Source organism: Nothoprocta perdicaria, unplaced genomic scaffold (genome assembly GCF_003342845.1).
Source record: "Nothoprocta perdicaria isolate Ctin4 unplaced genomic scaffold, notPer1 scaffold_152, whole genome shotgun sequence".
Taxonomy (NCBI): domain Eukaryota; kingdom Metazoa; phylum Chordata; class Aves; order Tinamiformes; family Tinamidae; genus Nothoprocta; species Nothoprocta perdicaria.
Genome location: NW_020454672.1, coordinates 1383149 through 1399130, shown reverse-complemented (window position 1 = coordinate 1399130; position 15982 = coordinate 1383149). Strand labels below are relative to the sequence as shown.

The 15982-nt window shown below is 44.5% G+C and overlaps 1 protein-coding gene across 1 annotated transcript; it reads left to right on the top strand.

Moving 5' to 3' along the window:
• The first annotated feature begins 9314 nt into the window (after positions 1-9314).
• On the top strand, positions 9315-15126 carry DDIAS (DNA damage induced apoptosis suppressor). Its single transcript, XM_026034936.1, has 4 exons — positions 9315-9552; positions 10400-10561; positions 11220-11337; positions 12559-15126. Exons 1-4 carry the CDS (start codon positions 9440-9442, stop codon positions 15091-15093), a joined length of 2928 nt encoding a protein of 975 aa, XP_025890721.1. The 5' UTR covers positions 9315-9439; the 3' UTR covers positions 15094-15126.
• The last annotated feature ends 856 nt before the right edge of the window (positions 15127-15982 follow it).

Here is a 15982-nt window from a genome sequence, read left to right as displayed (position 1 = left end):
CACTATATGAAAAAAGGTATTTTTATGTTGAAAATCTAACAGCCAAGGAGAAGAAAAAAACAAGCTGTTTTAAAGGCCACACTGCCCACAGTTTTGTGCTGTCATTGAAACTCTGGATTCTCCTTACCATGCAAGATAAAGCTCAACCTCCTCATGGACTTCAAAAGTTAAGTTGAAAACCAAACGCCAGCAGTCACAGGAAGGCCACAATGCCTCACTGCAAGTTCTCCGGTTGGGAGGACAGTCAGTCTCCAGCCATCCCCGAATTTTCTGCCCCAGATGAGGCTAGCAAAGCTGCGGCACAAGGGAGGACACGTGCAGTCAAATCAGGAGGTGACAAAAATCACTTCAAGCAGCTTCACTGGTGACCTGCCAAGCAGTTTGCAGTCTCATTGCTACCCTGGGTCTCCTCCAAGCAATGGAAGGCTTGATGAAATGTGCATCTGAATGAAATCTCCATTTGTCACATGTGAAGCTGTATTAACATGTATTCACACGTATGTGAAACGCATCTATTCTAGGTATTTTGCTGAGACAGTCCCAAAGCTTTAAAAAAAACTACTTAGCTGAACAAAACTTTCCAAAATTTATTTTTCCCTGATCAAAATTGTTATTGTTTGAAAGGCTTCCTCAGCCTTCTTTAAGCATGGACCTGGGGAAAGAAAACATTTCAGAGGTGGGACAAAATTTTGATTTGGACGAAGTTATTTTAAATTGCCCCTCTCTCTCCAAAATTTAGCTAAAGTTTCAACTTTTACACCCACTTTATTTCCCAGGTTTTCAGAGCTATAAGCAAAGATGCTGCTTTTTATTTTCCCAGCCCTAGCTCACCAGTGTTACRTGTATTTTATTTTCTACAGATAATCCTATGCATGTCAGGGGAATTCATAGAAGAAAACCGGCAAGACAATGTGAAAATGAACAGGAAAACTATCTTGTCATCCATCCAGCTGTTCTGATTAGACAAAGCACAGGCAAGATAACATTTCAGTCCAGGGATGTCTGGTTATTTGTACAAAAGGAGGCTTAACAACACTTACTTTGGGCTAAGTGCTAAGGATTTTACACAAGCCACAATGGATCATTTATTTAACAGCAGTCAAGTTTGTTGCGCATTTGTGGGATGGAGAAACATTTCAAAAGGCAAAATAGGGAAGATGCAGCTACTCCTGCAGGCCTTATGCAATACCAAAAMCCCCCAAGCAACTGCTACTCTGGCATGTTTGCAACATGAAAACACCAAAACTCAACTATCTCCTTGTAGAGCTTTGAGACATGGGTAGACCAGACAACAGGAAGATAGAAGCAGTGAAGGGAACAACACGCTTGGATCTCTGCAGCTGCTAAGTTTTTCTACATGGCTCCACACGAGAAACACACAAAGTTGTTCTCGCAACCATTACAAAGCTCCTCAGCAGCTGAAAAGCTCAGATGAACACACATATACACAGCAGGTCTTTACAGCAGAGAAGTTAACATCCAGATTTTGTTGAGCCACAGATATTTTTATTCTCATAGCAATGCAACAGCTTTCCCTTATAAAGATCTCAGATTGAAAACTTTATTTCTATTTCTCTTTTTCCACTTCAAAACAGGTAAGAACCTGTTGTTATGGATTAGTCCTGCATCTGTTCAGAACCGATTCTGAATCACCCCACAGACACTGCTGAAAATGATTTGCCATCAGCTTATAGAGCAGTGAGTTCCTGCTCAGGAGCTGCAGAAACTTGTGGTTCCACCATTGCAACTGTGACTTGCAGCAATGAAAACTCTACATTTGTAGATGGCCATTTATCACCGTGTAGAAAATACAGCAGGAAATTCAGCATCTCCAGAGCAGCTTTTGAGGATGACCCCATTTTGGGGAGAAATCAGAAAATGAGGAAAAATTAACTGCTTTTTGAGACATAAATCAAATGATTGTTTTGCTTTCATTTGCTTCCTGTAGTTCAAGCTGAACTTGGTCCAAGTCCCACTCAAAACAAAGGGCTCATCACTTTCTGTTCCTGTTGTCTTAAGAGGAAGCTACTGCATAGAAATTACAATGCAAACCTGCTCCAGAGTAGCTTTTCAGCACTAGCTGTCTTTGGGGAGGTACTTAGGAAGGTTTTTAGCTTTACAGTGCAAGGAAACTGTCTCCCTTTGGAAGCAGAACAAAATAATCAGGAGAGAAGGGCAGTGCCCACGAGTAGCTCAAGGAMAAGGTCGTGCACAGGTAAAGCCCTGTCTTTACTTGCCACATACTCATCCCAGGCTCACAAGCCTTTCAGTGGAGACCTTCCTCTTCTGAGAGCTACTTGGATCTCACTCTACAGAAGCCTCTTCCAGCTCATCTTCCACTGCTCACTCTCCCCTCAAGCCTGACAACAGGGAGCTTACACAGAGACAAGGTAGAGTTTCCAGATGATAGAAAAAGTGGTTCTGTTAACTTAAGGATAGAAAGAGYACACCAAAGGTGTCGGAAGTTTTGTTCTTTCAAGTTGCTCATTGTGCAGTTTTTAATTCCAGTATTAGTTTTGATTAGTCCTAAAATGGAGAGGAAATGATCACTCATCTATTGTTTTAGACAAGTGATTAGCAGATGACCCAGCATTTACAGAATAGTAATGTTGCTGCCAAATCCTCACTGTTTGTGGAAGTTTCAGAACCATAGCCTATTAAAACTCGGAGGGAGTGAGATGCAGAACCCCACACCTCACTACTCTCCTGTCCCATGGCTTGCAGAAATAGGAGGCCCAGGCTGCCGGATGCTGAGCAAACTGACATAACCCCTGGGTTCCTGGGTTTTCAGGGCAGAGGCACAGAAGAGCACACAGCTTAACTCCCCTAACAGGCTGCTCATCCAAAATACCTAGGGAAGCAAGAACGAGTCCTTACTGTGGTATATTATATATTCATCAGCAAAATGAAAARCCCTAAAGCATATTTTTTCCCAAATATAACAGTAAATTAGGTTTATGACAAAAACATGATATTTCTTCTTGTTTTGAAGATTTAAAAATAAATAATGCAACTACCATCTCTGACCAATTTGGCACRTGTTCCAAGTTATCTGCATAGCCCACAGTAACATTTTATGCTGCTGGAGAGTCTTAATCTCTCCCAGTGAGATCATGAAGCTAAACAAACCATTAACCCTCACTTTGAGCTTCATACTCACACATTACCCCCAAAGAAGAGAGATTTAGATCACAGGTTTTGATTCATCTGCTAAGAGCTTAAAGAGAATGGGCGCAAGTCAGCATAACTTTGATGGAATCAACAGGATTCATCTCATGCAGGTCAGCTATTTATAAACACTTTTCTAATTCAGCTAAATGCAGCTTCATTTATTTATTATTTAGTCCTTTAAACTTWCTTTATTCAAGGAATCCTTCAGTAACTTATTATAGCTTGTCTAATGATTAAATCTAGTGCTATTGGGAGACAGTCATTTCCACRGTGATTACTGACACTTTTTGTGGTCTCTGTATTAGCTGTTTCCCTAAAGAAATGGCCTGCAAGTTGTGAGGAAATTAAGTGTTTCCTGTTTAATTTGAGCAGCTGATGCCTGCAATGTGACCTACAGATAAGTAGTGCATAAAAATAAAGATTCACTAACAAGCTTTAACAAGTACTTCGACAGCTTCCTGCCCGCTAAACAAGAGATATTGTTTTCAGCTTATAGACCTGCTTCATAGCTCACAGATCCATTTTTAAGATCACATTAGGAAACCAGAGTGAGAGTTGCCAAGTCCTTGGMTGCTGCTTGATGAGTAAAACATACACCTTAAATAGTTTGCCAAACATCACCAGCACTWCTTCTTCTGTAACCACAGACATTACTTTTAACCAGTTCCTAGGGGATATGCAAAAAGTCATGTTGTTTTTTCCTTCACCAGAAGTTAAAGGGGCTATTGTGTTACATTGCCAGACACCAAAAGCAAATCCATTCTACTAAAATTCTATTCTGAGAAGCCAATCTGAGTCATGATAAAATTGCTAACCAGAATTAAAACTGCTTATCTGAAACTCTTTACAAAAGTCAGCTCCATGAATGAGGATTACTTCATTAGTACTAGAACACCATACACACTGCTGTTGTGTATATATAGCAACACTCATTTACATACCACAAAATTTGTAAGACTGAAAAAAAAGCTAAATTGAATTAAAATACATTTTGTTCATCAGTTATAAGAGGAATTCCTGAAAGTGTAATAGATGCAATATTTAAGAACAAAATTGTGTATTTATCTTAATCCAAACTAAGCTTTGCCAACAAAAGGCTCTTCACCTCACTTTTTATTCTCATTTACATACTGATCACACTGAGTCAAACTGTTTTTGTGTGGAGGGGTGGTTTTTAGGGGCTGCTATAGTAGCAGTTCTCAGGTGGAATAGGAAAATTCTGAGTTTCACCAGCTTTCTCTAAACTGACCATTCCTGTAAGACAAGAAGCAGGTCAGAAAAAAAAATAGCTTCTCTCCTTCCTTCCAGTCTTTCCAAACTCGCCTTTTCTTCCTGGAAATCTGCATTCTAATTTTTTGCACTTCTGACCCCAAACTTTAAGGTGTCAGAAGACCTGATCCCTCGCTTCATAAGCAGGGGGGCTTGAAGCTTGCTTCAAGCTTCTTATGCCTCGAGTTTCAGCTTGTAGCTTGAAACAGGATACAGAAGACACCTGATGCAGCTGGTGAAGATCAAGAGGCTCYGCTTCTGAAACTTGAGGAGCGTTGAGATGGCTTCCATTCCTGGACACCCAACTTGAAGGGCAAATGCTTAGAGAGCAAAAAGACTTGCAAATGCCATAACAGAGATGTGAAATATCTACATATGCATGGAAAGTAGAAATTCATTAGAACAACTAGACTCCATCTTCTGGAGAAGCGCGTGTTAGTATGAAAGACTGAATCTGACTGAGGAAACATCAATCTTGGGAACTTGCTAAACAAAGTTTAATTTGTGTATGTTCAATTGGATCCTAGGCCAATTCGGTGCTGCTTGCAAGCAAACTGATCACAAAGTGTGACTGGGGTGCAGAATACACCCACACAACTAAGCCTTCCAGAGCCATCTGAGATTCAGTGATGATAAGTCACAGTCACTGCTTTATCTGAAAAGACACTTTATCCCCAAGAAGCATTCAAGTATCAGAAATTTAAGGCAGTATTGCACATAAAGCATCACAAATGCTTAGGCTGTGGTTCTCATACTGCCGATATGTGTTGGAAACCTGAATGCCATTCAGACAGTGGCTTTCTGCTTGCAGCTCTGTATATTCTATCCATCTCTTTCTTCGCAAAGCTCAATTTTAAAATGACATAATTGAATACATAGCCACAAACAATCTTGTAGGCATAAGCCACCAAAGCAAAGGCAAGGATAGTTTTACCTACAAGATGCTATTTCATCACAAGAGCTGAAGAGCAGAGCAGTTCTCCCAAGAGATGCAATTTGTGATGCAGGGATGCGAATGACAGCAGTTGCTTAAAAGGACTGACCTACTGGTCAGCTTAATTTAACTTTATACTGGGAGAATCAGATGGTTGAAAGTCATTAGGACACTTAAGAAGAAAGAAGTTATACCCCACTAAGCTAAAATAATAAAATTTATAAAGTATTAAAAAGAGGGARGAGAAAAGCTTCTAAAAGCCTAAAGTGAATAAGCAAAAATGATAAGAATTAAGAACCCACATGAGGGCAAGACACCCCTTTTCCTTAGTCATATTCTAGACATTCAGCAAATAAGGCCGGCAGGCACAGACATACACAGTGCAGTAAGATACAAGAGCTAATGACTGTAGTCACTGAGACAGGCACTGCCCCATTTATTTCTCAATGTTCTGCTCTTCAGTCCTGTCAGAGTGTTTGGCACTTAAAATAGTACCCGGGGGAAGTTTAATACAAGTCCACATTAAGATGAAATAGCTGATCCAATTACATCTTTTTAGATTGCATGATTTTATAAAAATAATTTTAATTGATGCCAAAAGTTGTAGGAAAAAAARCAGGAAGCAAAACAAGAACTTCAGCTAAGAAAGAGAATCAGCAGCAAGGAACGTAAGCAGATTATTCACGCTGTAAACATCTGTAATATTGATAATTAAATGGTCATGTGAGGTAGCAGACTATCATTATCCCTATAAAATTCAGTGATCAGTATCATCATCCCTAAATAACAGGTTTAAATGGAGATACTGGGACTTGCCCAAGGTAACAGTGACTCAGGTGTGAGCTGGGACTCACCACAGAATGCTCTTCGCTCCCCTCAGTCCAAGCCATTAGAACTCGAGCTGATCTGCAGCCTCACTCTGAGCTTTACAGCACCAACATTTAACTAAAATAACAGATCTTAGTGAGGGGAAAGAAATAAACTGGAGAGATTCAGAGGGGGTGGAAGGAAGACAATGAAATCCCCTCAGCAAGAACATCRTGGTATTTTTCATAATGCAATGACAGGCTCCCAGACACCAGCACTACACACACACACTCTGAGGGCTGAAGAAAACACTTGTCAGGTCCACACACTTGATACAGCAACAGGCTTATCCTGCATGTAACTATGCCTCTTATATCAGTCCTGTGTCTCTCAAGGGGTAGACAGAGCATTCAGAACTCTGATTAATTTAAAAACACACACAAATACAACATGCCCTGCCACACACTGCCATGCTAATATGTTTTTGGACAAAGAAACTGCAGCTTGAAGGGCCTGGGACTGACTGCTCTCCCTTACAGCAGCCACTGTGATTTTGCCTGAGGTGAGAGAGGAGGAGAGGTGGGGAGTGAATAGAAGGCAGGCAGCAAGATGYGGTGGCACCATCTCCCACAGGGTGTCACGGGACTCAATCCATCATATGTCCCCACAGATCTCGGATAGACAACGGCTAGAGGGAACAACCCGTGCTCTCCGCAGMCACCTGAGGGGAACACCAGCCCCAGGAGGGGTGGGACACAGGAACAAGGCGGTGACAGAGCAGGGCAGGCAGTCAGCATCGCCCATAAGGTGACAGCATGGAGGACGAACGCAGCAGAGCGACAGGCGGCGCATGTAGGGCTGCACCACCCAAGTGCTGACGTCCTGTGTGCCACACGCCACGGAAGGTCTYGAATGTGACACCGAGGCAAGTTAAGGGGCACCAGAAGAAGAAGAAATGAGGGCACTGAAGTCTCAAACCTCACTCAAATTGAGTGATCGGACAGCATTAAGTGGGAGGATTTTAAGGCATGGGAAGCCCATGTCTTATACACAGACACCTGAAAAAAAGAGAATTACAGAGTCAGGAAAAGTTCAGGGAACAGCTGGGTTCTCAGTACAAGGATTCCTGAGCAAAATCTCTCCTGGAGCACAACGACAGCAAGTGCACAACAGTTCTGGAACTTTTTGGAACAAGCCAACACACCTTTTCTTCCCTTTGCCTCTATTCCCCTTAAAAACACACTCCATGTGAAAACAGAAGTATTTTCCCATTCACCTTCTCGCTCAGCTGCCCCAGAGCCCTTCACTCTCCCGCTAACACAGCTCGCCGCGCACTAAACACCCTCCTCTCTCAACCGCCTGCGGCCGTTACGACCGTTAACGGCCGCGGGCTCCTACCTGCTGCGCGAAGTAGAGGGTGCGGTAGGGGGCGGCGCGGCGGGGGGCGGCGGGCGCGCTCCGGAGGAGGCCCAGGAGGACGAGGAGGAGGAGCGGCACGGGCAGCATGGCCGGGAGGAGCGCGGGCCGCCCCGCGCCGCCCCTTTATAGCGGCCCCGGGCCGCGCCGCCATGCGGGGGCGCGCCGGCCGCCCGCGCGCCATCCCCCGGGGCGGCCGCCTGCGCATGCGCCCTGAGGGCCCGCTCCGAGCCGCGCTCCACGCGGGGCGGCTGCTCCCACACGTGGGCGAGGCCACGCGCCTTCTGATTGGCTGTCAAGTCACGGCCGGCCGGCGCGCGCGGTCGCGGTTGGCTGCGGTGCCGCGTGAGCGGGCCAATGAGCGTGCAGGCGCCGTGGGGCGGCCTGCTCTGGATTGGCGGCGGGGCGGGGGCGCGTGCACAGCTGCTCGCGTGCCTATTTGTGGGGGTGCCTTGAAAGGGAAGTGACGATTGGGTGAGCGCGGCGTTGTTCCCGCCCCCTAACGRCGGCCCTAGCAACGCGGCACGTCCGGCTTCCGGGCGTGCTCGGCGCCGGGCGCCCCGGCCATGGCGGGGCCCGGAGCCGCCGCCCGCCCCCCAGGCCCGCGTGTCCCTGAGGCCCTAACGGCGCCGGGAGCGCCGTAAGGCCCGGGCGGGAGGGAGGAGCCGCTGCTTGCGGTGGAACGTGGCGCCGAGGCCCGCGGTGACCGCCCGTGTGGGGGTTTCCTCCGGGCGAGCTGGAGTAACGGGGCGCTAGAGGGCACCAGCCGCCGAGGAAGCCGAGGTGAGGCGGGAAGTAACCCCGGTTAACGAGGGTTTTGAACCCCGGGAATTGGGAATGTGTGTGGATGAACACCGGAAAAAAGGGGGGAGGGGGAAGAGGKGGGGGAGAAGAAGCACTGAAGTCGGTAGTGTAGAAATCAGGCCTGTTTTTAAACCCAAGCAAATAAATCATGACTTGAAAGCAAAGCCTGACCTTAAAGCATGCTTTAGAGCCAACTTAAAGCATGGTTGAGGAACTTAGAAATATTATTTTTATATATACGTGTGTACAAATACATATGTGTATCTGCTTGGGGTGGTGAAGGGAGAAGAGAGGTGGGCTTCGTGCTGAGCTCTGCACAGTTTTGTGACTCTTCCATGCTCTATGCAACAAAGCATGGGTTATTTTGGAGCCATATCTGTGAAAAGGAGAGGAAGCTGTTGTAAATAAATGCAGCGCTTGAGGTTGTGAGAAAGYGACGTTGTCCTATACATTATCCTGAGTTATTAGACTCTATCACAGTCGGATGTTTTAAAGAGCATTTTAGGAACAATCTCGCWACAGAGCAGCTGGGTAGTATTTTTTCATTTGGTAAAAACTAAATCAATTGATACTATGTGTTTTTAGGCTCTACTCGGAGAAAAAAAAAAGCCTAAAATTGTGGAGCCTCCTATTTAGTTACAATATAGTCATTATAAAGGCATGATTATTCTGCAGGAAAGTAATGCTAATTAAATTCTATTAAAATCCATTAGAAAAGAAAAAAAAAAAAAAACAGATTTGCTCAGTAGTGTTTTCAAGGATAATTCTGATAAAAGTTCTCAAACCCTGAGTGGGGATTTGTGGTCTGTCTGAAGCGYTGTGTAAACATGCTGAACACTTATTTTTAGGGCATATCTTCAAGTAGCTTTTTAGTTATTTTTTCCTTTAAAGGAGTAATTGAAGCTGACACTAAATGGTGACTGAATTGGGCTGCTCTTACAACAGAAATCACCAACTCCTGAAGGCCGCCTGCCAACAACAGCAACAAGAAGGACAACCAGCAGCAGCGAGAGCCCCTTTGAGGTGGTGCTTGAGCCCATGGGTGGTGGCCAAGCTCTCCTGGCTGCCTCTGTGATTTCCATCCAGAATTCCTGCTTCACCTACCCTGCTTGTCACAACTGCTGCTCTAGGCTCAGCCTGGATTCCAGGAGGTCTGTTGTGGTCAGGGCCCTGCAAACTGCTCGTTGTGGGTGGCCTGGGGGCAGAACAGCAAGCGAAAATGGACTTTGCTGGATATTCTTCAGCAGTAGAAATAATTGGTAAATAAGCAAGATATATGTAACTAGCACTATTTCTTTTCTTTTGTATTCCTGGAGCAGCTTAGAAATTATTGTGAATCAAGAACTCTATTATGTTAAGTGCCATAKGACATCGAAGGACAGGTTAGGAGAAGTGATGTTGGTTAATGGCTTTCAACTGAATCCCCTGCAGTCCCGTTCTTCAGTGCTTCAGTTACACAATTGGTGCAACTGAGCTGAAGCTGATTGAGGGCTTGATATTTTTGAGAGATTCCTATCAATTTTTTTCTCTTCTCCTCATCCTGTGTGTGTAGTGCATCAGATGATGACACTTCCAGGAATTGTGTGCCCACAAACATGGGCTTTTTGCTTTGGGCAATGAATATCAGCGCTAAATAGAAGAAGTTGGCTTTGCAAAGCAAGGTTACCTGTAGTTTCAAGTGCTAAACTTGAAAGATAAGAGCATTCTTTCAACTGATTTTTTAGTAAATCGGCTATTTTAGTAAAGCTACAAGAAGAATTCCAGAAGAGAATAAAATACAAACAAACAGGAACGCCTGGAAATTTATTCCACAAAAGGTCCTTTAAAGCACAATGTTGCCTCCAGCTTCACAACAGGCTGGTCTTTTCATAGATCTATAGAAGAAGCCAGAGGGATTTAGCAGTGATAAAGATACTTTGCCAGAAAAAGGCAAAGAATAGGAAAGTATCATGTTTTTTTATCATTATTATATTAACTTCTAGTGTTTTTTTTTGTCAGGTTTAACTGTCTAAAATGTGGCTGCACAGGCGAAGTGAAAGATGCAAGATACAGATACAGATTGTCCCTCAAGGTTGCTGACACCACTGATTTGTTTGACATCACTGTGTTTGGAAGCTGCTTAGATCCATTTTTTGGAGTCACTGCAGAAAATTTGCAGAGGTAAGAAATGGATTCATAAGTACATAACTATATAGGTGCTTCTCCCTCCTCCTTCTGGTCTAAGACATGAACCTGGATGGTGGGGAGAGAAGTGGGAAGAAGCTGGTAAAATTGTCCCCTCCAGAATTACCTTTTTAGCCCTCACCTCGAGAAGAGGCTTAAGGATATGGGTTGCATCCATGCTCCTACTCCATGAAATTTAAGAAGAAAACTATGAATAAATTTGTTGGTTTGATTTGTTTTGAACATTCTTTTGTCAGGCCTTCTACATTAGACTGCTGTAATACTGTTAATTATGACAAACAACTATTTGCTTGGAAGCAGCTGTTGCTATAAAAAGGCAAGTGGTCAGGATGTGTGTACAGGCAACAGCAGTGCTATAACACATGAGTCTGTGTCAGTGCAAAACTCACAGCTACACAGAGAACCCTGAAAACGGCCTGTGCATTAAATGTATTCACAATGTTTTTATTTATTTCTGCTTCAGTAACAAATAAAATGAACTAGACAATTCATAGGTTCATTCCTCATCTTGTTTTTATTCCATATTTAGTTCAGCCTAACACAAGGGTTTCTCTGTAGCATATATCCTACCTGTGTTACATCTGAAATGCCATTCAAGGCTTCTTCTACTGATGCAGTGCTTCTTTTATTCAAGACATATTGAAGATTTGAATCAGCTATCAGGAGAAACAAACAAAGATGCATCTCCAGAAGTGTTAGTTCAAGCAGTTGAAACCTGTTTCATTGGAAAAAGATTTATATTTGGAGTGAAGGTAACTTTTAAACAATATTACTCTCTCTTAAAACATTTTTTATCATTAGTTTGCAGCCCAGTGGGACATAGACTGAATTTGCAAACCATCATGTACAGTATCTTTTTGGAATTTCAGCATACAAAGGAGAAAACTTAGGGCTGGGACTTAAGAATTCTGTTTTTTCACACACCCTGTGGCATTTTGATGCTTCTGGATTTAAGAAAGTGTTTTAAAATGTTGATAAATTCGAGCTGTTCATCATAAACATCTGTGGCTCTCATGTATTTGACAGACTAGAAAATATTCAGAACAAATATTCTAGTAGAAACTGTCTTCTAAGTTCCATTCATGTGATGCTTGTGTGAGTCACTCGTGTTATGGAGTCTGCAGCTAAATCCCATCTGTCACAGGATTTTGCTTTCCGAGAGGTGCCACAAGGTTTGTGTGTGACATGAGGCTCTTCCTAATGCACAATGCCTGAAAAATAAGAGGTGGAAGGTGCAGAATCATTCATTCGCTCTCAAATACAAACAATCCCTCTGCACATCAGCAGCCTGGCTGCTGTTTGTGCATGCACAAAGACTAAGCACAMATTTAAAAAGTATTTGCACGGCCTGTGGGTGCAGATATATGGAAACAATTGCATTAATCTATGCACACAATTGAACATCTGACAAGATAAAGGCTGGAGCTTATTTCCCTTTCATGGAGGCAGTGCATAGGAAATATCGTGCTGGCTGATGGCTGAGCTGCCAAGTCAGGTAACTGGAACCAAGACGCTTCAAGTACTGCTTGGTGCTTCCTAGTTCTATATTAAGGAAAAAAAAGACATTAGGCTGTTGTACTGAACAGCGCTGGAGGAAGCCCCTGAGTCCTCGATGCCCTAACAGGGGGAAGAACAACATCTCTGTGGAGCCCTTTCTTCAAATTCTTGGTTGTTTTCCCCCAGGTCCAAAAAGCTCTGCATCACTGCAGCAAGCAGAGCACCTCTCGCTGTGATGTCCTCTGCAGCCCTTGCCAGTGCTTATTTCACAGAGTACTGGTCTGTGACAGAGTTTTTTTCTTCTCTGCAAAACCTGGCAAAAAGTGAGACCTAAATTTAAGCTTGACTTGAACAACATGCCTTAGTCCTTTTCTCTCTCTCTTTTTTTTTTTTCTCTCAAAGCATTGCAGTGTGATGTGTGTGTGTGTGTGTATATATATATAATTTTTTTTTTTTCATTTTCTCCCCACCCGCAGGGTTATGTGAGTCAAGATGGAGGACATTCTGTTGCCAGCAGCATCTTGCAAAACTGCTCTAGAATTAACAGAGGTACAAAAAGCCTCACAGCCTGCCAGATCTTCCTGCCAAACGCTGCTGTTACTGGCTTCACTGTTATCAGCTGCTTCCGTCGGCTCCTGCAGTCCACACAACTCCAGAGCTGCAGTAGCAGCTCCTGCTTCCCTGACGTGCCTTGGGCTGCAATGGATCAGCCTGGCAGCGAGCTCAGCAGCTTCTCTAGTCTGAGCAGAAACTCCTGGTCTGTTCAGTGCAGTTTGTTAGGGTGCTGGCAGCAATCCTTGAGCCTGACTTCATCAGTTGCTTGGGTAACAGCAGACTCCTCATCTTTGGAAAAGGAGAAGTTTGGGAGTGAGCGGAGTGAACAACAGGAGCGGCCCCTCTCTGCAGAACCAGACACTGTAAGTCTCAACAATCAAACTCTTTGGGATTCAGTGTTTTGCAGCTCCTCTGTGAGGAAGGGGAATGAAGAGGAAGAGAATGAACCAAGTTCACAGTCTAATCAAACTAACAATGTCTCTGCACCTGATAGATTAGAGAGAATTTTCTCTTCAAAGACAGCATGTTCATTTGATAATAGTTCCCGGTTACTGCAAAATTTCTTGGAGCTTGAGGTAAAAAACACTTACCTGGAGAATAATAGTGGAAATGGCTCCTATGCCAAAAAATCCCACAACTCACTTTCTTACAAGAGCCAATTTTCACCTTCCAATCATGCAAACGCAGCTGGAGTGACTCCAACAGATTCCATGTTTTGGGATGAGCTGCCCTTCTCGGAAAGTCTAAATGAATTTTTAGCCAGGGTGGAAGATGAAAGGAGTGCAGTAACATCACCCCGTCTCAACACAGGCAAACGTGCCCGTGTTGAAAGCAGCAAGCTGCATGTGAATGTTCCCAAGTCATCTCGTAGGCAGAGTCTGGTGGCTGAGAGTCAGCATGAAGTGAGCGCCTTGGGGGAGCTTCTGTCACCCGTGGAAAGGGAGAGGTGGGAGAGCTCCCCCATTACTTGCTTTCAGCCAAATCCAGCCCCTCGAGGTGACGAGGAGTCACCGTGCGAGTCTGTCTGTAGTGTTTTCTCTTTAACCACCAAAGAGCAAAGAGAAAGATGTGGAACATCTTTCTTTGCCACATCAAGCCCACACCAGCTGATTCCATCACAGTCCACACCAGTTGCCTCGGAGCCGTCTCCCTCCACCAGCAGATTTGTGCGGTTGAAAGAAGTCAGTGTTGGCGTTTCAAAGTCAGCTTGTTCTTTCATGAGCCCACAGACTACTGCTGAACACAGAAGAACCCCTTGTTTGCAGAGCAGTGAGGCAGCCCGTGTGCATTCTGCATGGGGTAGCTGTTCGTTTCGTTGGGAGAATAAAGAAAATTATTCTTCCACRCCAGGCCAAAACCCAGGTCTTGCATGCTCAGGGGCATGGGGATCTGATGCAGTAACTCCCAGCACCATCAGAAGGACATGTAAGACAGAACTAAAGCCACCAAGAATTTCAGCACTGCAAGGAAGTATCTCTAGAAGTATAAATAAGAGAGAGGTGCTGGGGAASAGTGGCTGCCCCGAAAGCAGCTACAATCTTTCTGCTGATCTCTTTGAAGCAAGTGCAAGAGAGCTCACCAAGACAGAAGAATTCTTAAATAAATCGTGGAAATCTGTGTCACAGGAAGATGCTTTGACACAAAAGGGCCCAGCTGAATTGGTGCTTAATCCTGTAGATGTTCCCTGTAGCACTTCAAARTGTAGATGGTCCCCAGGTAGTTCCCCTCCTGCTTTTAGCAAGCACAGCACCCCACGAGCTTTCTCCTTCTGTGATTTAGAAGCCAGTTCCATTAGTTCCCAAGGCTTCATCCCTTATTCACAGTCAACTCCTGTGGCAAAACCTCTTCCAAAAATACATCCTGTTGGCAAAAGAAGCTCTTGTATCACTATGTTCACACCCAAAAACCTTCCTAAAATTCATTCCAAGCATTCAAGGCTTTCYTTTCAGAACACTTTGCTGCAGCAACTTACTGGCAGAGCAGCGAAGCGGAGAAGGCCGAGTAAGAGRGAAGGCAAAGCAGGTGATAGCTCAGGTTCACCGCAGTCCCTCAGCAGCGGTGCCTTTGAGGAGTGGATACCTCCATCTGCAGCCAAGCGGCTGAAACCAGCAGCATCCTTAAACTGTAAAACAGGTGACTTGGCTGCTGGCTTGCAACCCACGTGCAGGTTCCTAGGCAGGAGCCCTGCCCCTGCAAGCCAATTCAGCAGGGAAAGCGCCAGCTTCAGGAGGGAGAATTTAAGCCCTGGGAGCACAGGCAGGATTCTGGCAACTCCCGGGTCTGCGGGTATTGCTAAGGCCTTGTTTTTAAATGAAACAGTCCTGGAAAGTCGTTCTGCTTCTGAAGGCAAGAGTCGCCTCTCCTGTGCAAACTRTTCCAGGGGAACATGGGGAGGGACGACTGGCTGGTCTCCCGAGTTGTTCTTCCAAGCTCGGACCCAAAATACTAAAAAATGATGCTTCTACCTTGTGTTCTTTGTAATTATTTTTAAGAAGGAGACAGATGAATAAAAGAGCTGTTTCTAAACAAATAAATTATTTATACACCTGTTGACATAGTGTTCTTTGGATGAGTTATTTTTATTTGTAGAGTTTTGTACAGCAGCGATGTTGGGTAAAATGRAATTTTACCATTGCTTTAATCTGCTTTATTGCAGATTAACTCTGGAAAATTCAACAAATGGTTATATAAATGCTTTTAAGAGATCTCATTTTTCAAGTGCAGGTAGGCTCAGTTCAGTGCCTCACAAGTAGATCCCCTGAAGTCCATGTCCACTCCACTTTCTTACCTGATGGATATTTGTAGAAGTGCCAAATGTCCATCAAAGAATTAATCAGGAGACACCATGCAGGAGYCTTGTGCTTGGGTGAACCAGGGTCCTGTGACAATGTTGAGAGGCCAGAGGCTGAGAGGCTGCTGAGGGGTCAGTAGCAGGTCCCAGCCCTTGAGGCTTTCTCAAGGTAGAGGCTACTGGAGCTGACGCTGGTCTTGTCTTTCCYCTTCTTTGCTCTGGGATCCTCCATATCCTCACCCCAAACAGCTGCATTTGGGGTCCCGGAGCAGAGAAGACAAATCTCGGGGCTGCTCCAGGAAAGTGGTAGGACGGGGCCCACAGTGGGACTCAGGAACCCATGGGGGAAAATGCTGCCCCATAGAACCTCTCACTTTGTTATTTGCAATGTACGTAAGTCCCTGYGTTTTCAGGAGAGTCTTGTGTCTCCTCAAGGAGCAAACTATCAAAACTGAGAGCAGCTGAGACACAACCTCTGGCCGAGGAAGTCTAAGGATCAGAAGTTTGTGGGTGGGAGTTAGAAGAATGTTTTGGGAATGTGACACGGTGCCAAT